General features: G+C 46.6%; 1 protein-coding gene across 2 annotated transcripts; it reads right to left on the minus strand.

Annotated features, from left to right (window-relative positions):
• Positions 1-293: 293 nt before the first annotated feature.
• On the minus strand, positions 294-6766 carry LOC126542583 (uncharacterized). Of its 2 annotated transcripts, XM_055077352.2 has the most exons (3): positions 5307-6766; positions 3401-3673; positions 294-1424 (listed from the first exon to the last, which is right to left on the minus strand). In XM_055077352.2, the coding sequence occupies exons 2-3, from the start codon at positions 3666-3668 to the stop codon at positions 1177-1179; spliced, it is 516 nt and encodes a 171-aa protein (XP_054933327.1). In that variant the 5' UTR covers positions 3669-3673; positions 5307-6766; the 3' UTR covers positions 294-1176. The 2 variants fall into 2 exon arrangements, with proteins under 2 accessions (XP_054933327.1, XP_050045678.2); XM_050189721.3 differs by lacking the exon at positions 5307-6766 and having other exon boundaries at positions 3401-3684.
• Between the last annotated feature and the right edge of the window lie 1692 nt (positions 6767-8458).

Genomic DNA, 8458 nt, shown 5'->3' on the forward strand with positions numbered 1-8458 from the left:
GCCATTACCTTATTACCACTTGCCTGTGCTGACGCACGGCCCGATGCATTGAGAACCAGCCCGGCTTGCCGGCTTGACCTACGGGATTAGGCGGCCACCGAGGGGACGCTGAATATCTCGGAGGCCAGTATTTAGGTCCTTTCCGCTAACCATCAGCTGCACGTGTAGTCTGCCGATGGGCTATTTAAAGGTGGCTGATAAGGAAACTAGACGATTGCCTCTCGTGCAGCTTTGCCAAGATTACTTCAGTAGTATACACAACTTATTTATGACTAATTCAAAATAATATTTTATTGTAGTTCGCCTCCGTAAAAATCTTTGAAATGCCAAAGACCTTATTTTATGCTAAATCTTCCATGTAAGCAATTCTATCTGCACAGCAGCATGCTGCAAAGTAACTTTGTTTCGACATCGTGTATGAATTCCCTGGTGCGAGTATAGGCGCATAATTATTTAGGGCCAACTTCACAAAGCTTCTTGTCCGTAAGCGTCGCCATGGGCCTGCAGCCTTCGCTAATACGTCCCGCATCAGTATTGGCCGGGATTATTTCTTACAAAGGACGTAAGAGCTTTTCATAAATACGGACCATGGAGTGTAGGTATTAATGCACCTACAGAAACCGGTAGGTAAAAACACTATGTGTCGCCTTGTCAGAATTGTACATTTACATTGTGTATCCGGATTTGGAATTAATCACAACCTACAAAGTGTCCTTGGCCGAAATGTTGCATTCGTAATATTCGGCGATACGTTTCGATGCAAACGAATGTCAACAAATATTCACGTCTATTTTTGCAAATGAAGTAGCAAAACATAAAAACTAAATATACGCGTGAATGAGATGTTTTCTACAAGTTAGCACGTAGCGTGTGTTTCGCACACAGTGTTAACAATACAGCCATTAATGAAGAGGTACAGGCCCACGCTAACGCCCTTTTTTAAGGAGCTGTTTTTTTTTCTTCTCTCAAGCTTGACCACGCACGCACCTGGAAGTTTTGCTGAAAACCCGACAGCTGGCGCTCGACCGAGCGTGCGCGGGGACAACTGTAATGACAGGGCCTAGGCAGCAGTAACATAGTGTCGCGTTGAAGCGGTAATACAAATTGTATGCACTTCGAGAGCAAGTTTGTGGCAGACGAGGTGTAGCGGTTGATGAACGGGCGAGCTTCCGGCGCTTAGCGACAGGGGCCCAGGCGAATGGCGGCTTCTTCGACGCCCCTGCGAACCTCTTCTTCCAGCATCTGCACGCGAAGCTTGATTTTTTGAGCAGCCTCTCGGCCCATCGCGTTCACGTCTGCCACAATCATCAGGATGCGGTCAAGGAACGTTGCTGGCTCAGGAGGGAACACCCAAGTCTCATTCACCGAAGGCGACGGAGACCTGGTGCCGGAGGTCTCTTCTGTCGAGAAGTCGTCGGGCGCCGCTGCGGGACAACAAATATTGGGCAGAAACCATGGACGTACGATTGTGGATGTAAACGAATACCGAGCGCTTCCATAAAGATATTCGCTTCATTAAAGGAATGATGCTCATGGAGGCGCATATCTGTTGCAGAATGTTGCAGTTGGGGACGCCACATGGGAAATGGCCGCCATGAGAACGGCCCAAAGCTTTTCTTTTTTTCTTTTTGCCTTCTTTTCCGCTTATCTTCTTTAGTTTGTGGGTTAGCCCTTGTGCATAGGGCACAACGGTAACCGTTTTTCCTGGCGTATTTTTCATAATAACATGCTTACAGCGGTCGCTGAACGATTGCTAAAGAACACGAGACGCTGGAACAACAGTCTAAGAGAGGAAAAAAAAAGAAGAGTCAGGTAAAGAGGCTCCCGACATGGTGCTTAAGTAAATGAAGTTATATTTTTCTCTTTTGTCGAGATGCGCGCCGATATGTGCGAATCTTTCCTGGGTAATATATATTTCAAGGCTACATACTTGCAAAGCTATTCGCGACGGATTTCACTGATCCTATGGTACTTCACAGCCGCAGCTGCTGCAGTAAACTTATATGGATTAATTAGGAATCATACGGTGACATTTTCTTCCTTTTGACTTAATTCGCTAGCCTTTTTACACGTATTATCACATCCTTGCTGCTACTGCTTGAGCTTATAAAAGAGATAACGAACTTTACAATGATGGTAGCAATTTGATGTTAAGCTTTATTCTCACAAGGCGAATGCACTTCTAAAGCAATGGCCTTGGGTAAATTTCTTAACGAGATGTACGGCAGTGCATCTAAAGAATACGTATGTTGCTCCTTTATTATTGCGCAGATGCCGGGCGGCTGAAAATTTGCCTGCACTTTCTTGAATAGCTGAGAAACCCAAAACTGCAAGAAACTCGAAACGCTTTCCTTTGGCTAGAAAGTGCGATGTTTTGCAACGACGTCCTCCTTTTAATTACGAAGAAACATAGCGGGCTTCTCGAAGTGGCGTGACCCGAAATTAAAAGTAGAAACAGGAGACCGGCCGGGAGCGCTTGCCCGAACCGCAACACTTGTGCGCTTGAATTTAAGTGTACCGTAAATTCGGAAAGAAACGTATCGCAAGGCTTTTATCAAGAAGGCTTCGGCTTTCGGTATATTTGTTGCAGCGACTAACCACGGCTGCGATATACTATTGCACATGCGCAGTTAAGGTGTACAAAATTTGTGGTTTTGCGTTCCACTATCATGTTCTCCGCCTTCGCTCGGTTTATCAACGTTTCTTGTGCGTGGCCGGTGGAGCCCTGCGAGCGCTCGAATTCGCACAACGCTCGTCGCTAGGTGGGAGCGAACAAATACGCATAAAACATATTTCCTAAAGCGACGACGTTGCGAAGTAGGCGTTTGGAGGGCTCCGCCAGCACGCTCCGAAAACGCCGATAAGCCAAGCGACCACGAAGATTATGAGAGAAGGACGGGAACCTCGTAACTTGAATGCGCGCGTCCAGCAGCTTGTCGCAGCCACGGCTAGCCGTTACACTCCTTAGAAATTTTGCACCTTTGCGCAATAATTGTCACCTGTATTGCCCGCCTTTTCTTTTTTTATCGCTGCGAGCCCGGAACTTCGAAATCACGAACGGCACACGCGTTGTCACCGTGACATAGCATTTTCGAAAGGAAAGTAGCGAGCGCTGAGTTTTCAAGAAAAGAAACGCAAGCAAGGAAGATGACGATTATCTTTGTGGGACAAGATAAGCGCCAAAGGATGTCAACTTTTTGTTAGGAGTGTAGAGGGTGTAGACGGCACAGCTCGGGACCAGAGCCACGCGCGTCGCTGTTCGCGTTTCGTTGTTGCGTGAGAATGGCGTTAAGGAAACTTTCCTGGCGGTCACGACCAATACGGTGCATTGAATTGTACGGTACGTCTCCCTGGCGACCTGTAAGGCCCAAAACCCCATCGTCTGTTACCGAAGACGTACCGAACGTCGCATCCTCTACGTCCTCCTTAGCGCTGTCGTCGTGGCGGCGGTGCTTCTTGCGGCGGGGCCGATGGTCGTCCAGGAAAAGCCTGCGCAAGTCCCCCTGGCTGATAGGCAGCCGGCACTGAGGGCACGGGGCGTCCGTGGCTCCATTTGCTTCGCACCACTGGGCCAGGCAGGGCCCGTGGAACACGTGACCGCAGAGCGTGGCCACCGGAGGCGCCCGCCGGCGCAGGGACTCGATGCAGATTCCGCACGTGGGACACATGGCTACTGCGAGGGGAGAGAGGTGAGCTTGGAAGGTCGGTGTTCATGGCGAGAAAGGGGGGCACCGCATTACAGTGTCACCTATGTTCCGTCGCCCAGGATTGACTGCCGTCGTTTCCAGGGTACCTCGAAATGGGTTAGGGGCTAAAAGCAGTGTGTCGCAGTAGTCGTAGGCAGTAGACCCTTGATGTTAAGATGATGTATCGTGCTACACTGACTGCGGTAAAATACCTATACACGACGTTAGCTTCTCTTCAGTTAGTGAACATAGATTTCACTGACTGGTGGTACACGACGCAAATGACTAAAAGGAATGCAGAACGTGATACGTATATCTTACAAATATCCCGTAAATTGGCTACGTGAGTTCAAGAAAAAAAAATGCTTGAATAGATTTGTTCAGAGTGAATCACACTTTTCAGAGTGGTCGAGCAGCAGGTTGTGGATTGCGTCAGCGGCCGCAGCAGCTACCTAGCATCTGTTCTATAGCGCATGAACCGAGCACTTGTCATGACCACTGCCTGGTATTATTACAGTGACAGCCTGTACTCTCTGTTCACGATAGACGGTGATTAAATTGGCTGAGTGACCACTCTAGAAAAGTGCGGCTCACACTGCACAAACATTGTACGGGGCGTCGATGCGTAAGAAAAAGTTTGCGCTTAGAATGCATGCAGATCTTAGTCAAAATACTTGGATAAATACATATTTCTTTAGGTTAACTAGCGTTCAAGGCACACGACATTGCTGTAAATGCCTTGCCACAATGTATAGCCGTACAGTTGACGCCAAATTGCACAACGAGTGGTAGGGACTTGGTGAGACTCGAAGATATCGCAGAAAACAGTATTTGGTGATAAAAACTGACAAGCTATCTCTCCGTGCTTGAACAGGCATGTGAAGCTTATAGCTGGTCCCTTCTTGTAGGCGGACATCATAAATATTACACAACGCATGTATTAAAAATTAAATTCTGGATTTTTACGTGCCAAAACCACGATATGATTACGAGGAACATCGTAAGGGGGTGGGGGCGGAGAGCTCCGGAATAATTTCGGCCAAGTGGGTTTCTTTACCATGCATGCACGGTACGTGGACATTTTCGCATTTTGGCCGCACCGAAATATGGCCGCCGCGGCCAGGATTTGATCCCGCGCCCTCGGGCTTCGCATCACCAATACAGATATCGCGAGTGTGAGCCGCATTGTCACGAAGAAAGATACATTTTATAGTTGAATGAATTGACATTGGGATGTGATTTTGCTGTATAGGGACTTCCTAATCACCCTTTGGTTCGCAGGCTTGGCGTGTGAATACGAGTTATGACGCTTAAAAGAGAACGGGCATAAAGAATCGTTCCAATTATGTTGTAACTTGAGTCAATTTATGCCTGCACGAGGTCCAAATTCGATTATATATTGCTAAAGCCATGAATGGTAAATGTATGAAGACTGGATGAGATAACCTAGCACACACAGCCCAACTTGGTCATGTTATGTAACGGCTGTGAGTCAGATCTCAAAGCCAGGAAATTACAGTGCTGCGAAGAAATGCAACCTAGAATAGATCGCATTAAAAAAAAAAAGCCATGAATGAGTCGCTTTCCTTCAGTGGAACGTGGTGGATAGTCAATACTCACTTTCGGGCGATTTATTCTTCACGGTAGTATAAAAAAATTTTGTTGGTGTCACCTCTTCTAGTGGTGACACACCTAGCAGAATGGTGGCACGAAAACTCGGCTGGCGCTTACCGCCGGGTCCATGTTTACACCATCGTTTTCCTCCTCTTCGTTAGGTCTGGCTAATGACAGTGCTGAAGACGCCTGGCAGAGTTGTGAAAGTAGCAGGCGTTCTGCAATTTTAATGCGAACTGTTCGAACTGAAGCCTGCATCCGAGGCCAAATATATTATTCCCGCTACGCAACTTCTCGTCTTCTGTGCGTGGTGGCGTCGAGCGATCTTTACAAAATAGCAGTTCACTGAAAAATAAGCAGTCTTGTTATTGTTCCTCAGTGACCTGGTGCAGCCCACTCTGGACAATCGGCCGTGATCGGGTGGTGCTAGGGTTCGAAAAATACTACTAATATTGAGGAATATAGTTTAAATCGGAACTGGTAAGCGCAAGTTGCAAAAATTATAACCGACCTGATATAGATACGAAATCTATTGTATATACACGTTACAGAATATAAAGATGGGAACTACAAAAAAAAAAAAAAAAAATAGGATACGCAAAATTTTATCATTGCATTCTTCTTGTCGGGCACAGAAAGTTGCACAGGGTATTTAAAATGTTCCTGTGGTTAAAACCCAGTTTGGTAGTAGTAATTGAAAGGACCACTCGGAGAGTTAACGTCCAGCCAAGTTTACGTAATGGTTCTTCAAACGATCTTTTTCTTTGAATCTTTAAACGGTGACACGCTAACAATGTTCCAGAGATCCACTTTCATTACAGAAATGACACAAATGTGATATCGCCAGACCAGACCTGGGAAATTAAAAGTCTAGTGGGAGGACTCAACATCGTAGCCTTGTAAGCGACACTGCAGCATTTCTCGTGGAGCACTATTCATTCTTCCAGGAAAAATAGAGGCGGAAACTCAGAGGCGGACAATGAATTTTCGTGAAAGATATTTTGAGTTGCAAATTTTCTTCATCACGCCGCTATTACGTACGCAGATTATGGTAAAATAGGAATTACCGAACCATTATGTGGTCATACTGCGAGTTCATTAACGTATTGATTTAGTATTAAGCATTTGCGTCTCGGCACGCACACCAAACGAACGAGGTGTAAATGTCTTGTGACGAAGAATTGGAACGTTTCAATTGCGTTCGATAAAGTAAGTGTGGTTAGCGAAGAACAAACAAGGACAATCTTTTAATATTAGGGCTGCTGACAAAAAGGAAGGTAACTGACGTAAAGCTAAAACAATTGCCAATAATTCAACCTGCAAAATAGTAGTGAAAACAGGTTGTTGAATACAGAGATGTTGATACAGTGCTCACACCTGCCTTCTCATCACTGACGTAAGTTTCAGTTGCTATCCCGGTTTTTAAATGCGCAAGCATTTGCATGCTTACCCATTGAGTAAACACGTCCGTCCGTCCATCGCGTAAGACGATCGCTTTCAAGATAGGGCTCGCAGCAGTGAGCGAATTCGCTTTCATGCTGCCTCTCGTTTCAACACGAACTAGGCGGCAAGAATACAGCGAACACGAAGCTATCAGCACTGGGCGCTTTCTGTCTCCATCGCAGATTGCTTTTGATATAGGGCCCGCGCGGCCGCACCATACGCAGCGGCCGCCGGAGTAGGGTTTGATCACGGTTGATAATGGCTCGACGCGGATGGATAATACGCTAAAGAGCGGTAACGGCTTATAATAATCGGAACGTCATCAGCGCACTTGGCGCCACCATCTGCAGTAGTTTGCTTGCGTCATCAATTCACCGTGCGCCGCCGTCCGCAGAAGCTGGTGTCCGCGCATTGCTGTCATTTGTAATGGTCGGATAAAGTTTCATAACATTGATAATGACACCCGACTGCGCGGAGATGAGCAAGTGGAACAATGCTTACGCATACTTAGACAACCCCCAGAGGAATTTCTGCGTGAATTTTTTCTTCTATAGAAATGTATCGTTTCTCGCCGGGACTTTCCAGTGCGGACTTTCCAACCGAGGGCGAATCAAGGAAAATAGACTGTATGTGCAAATGCATTTTGCATACGCCACCGTATTCTTGGTGAATATCTCACCCTGGATGTGCGTCATTGCCTTTGAGGACAACAAATGATCTGACCGGCCCGTTCAGCCTAACGCTTAACCAAGTCCCAAGTCGTTCTGGCTTTTTTCTCAATGTGAACTCTCGCCATTCCCATTTTATTGGAACCTGCCGTGCAGTACATCGCCCCCGCTGCCACCCGCCGCCACCACTGCTTTTACGCTATTTCCTGTACGCTACCTTTATTGATTTGTTACCAGTAGCGGGGAACCGAGTGGGCATGTGCATACACACGCAAAATTAAGGCCGATGCTATATCAGCAAATATGTTAACGCGAACGAAGACAGGGCAATTACGAGCACACATTCACATAGCAGGCTCCTTACCTGTGGCCCTAGCCAGGTGGACCAGAAGGTTGATACGGATGAACATGCCCTCTTACATTTTTCTAAAAAAGTTTCTTTGTCACAGGGAAACACTCTTATGAACATAATTCGAATGCTTTATGCTGAAATTTGCAAAGTAATTGCCCATTATGGTGCGATATTCTTGCTTGATGGCCGCCCTGAGGATTGATGCTGAAGTTATGAGCTCAATATTTCGTACCTACCTTGGTGATTCTCCACAGAGCTTCTTTGTTGCTGTGGACAAATGTATATCTTTCTTTCGCTGTTAATGACATCTTGTTAAACTGCTAGGAGAAACGGGGAAAATTGTTAGAGGGAGAGTAAGTGACGATGACAGGGTATTGCGAAATATGTAAACGTGCAATATGCGCACATGGCTTGTGTACATGGCTTGCGCACCAGCACTTATCTGCAGACTGGCGCCCGGTAAAGCGGTGCTAGTGTCTGATGTTGAAGCCGCTGTCGTTTACAAACGTCACGGGCCCTAGATCTCGTGCGCCGTTAGCGTCATTCCATCCTTCCAGAACCATATATTCTGAGATGTGAGCAGTCGCGCAAACGAGACTAAATGATGGCGAGACTTTTGCGCTCTGTGTCATAATCAGGGCAGTCGTGCAGTCTTCCCTTGGATGCTGCGCAGTTGGCTTTCTGTGAGGTAAGTT

The sequence above is a fragment of the Dermacentor andersoni genome, chromosome 2, assembly GCF_023375885.2.
Source record: "Dermacentor andersoni chromosome 2, qqDerAnde1_hic_scaffold, whole genome shotgun sequence".
In the NCBI taxonomy this organism is placed as follows: Eukaryota; Metazoa; Arthropoda; class Arachnida; order Ixodida; family Ixodidae; genus Dermacentor; species Dermacentor andersoni.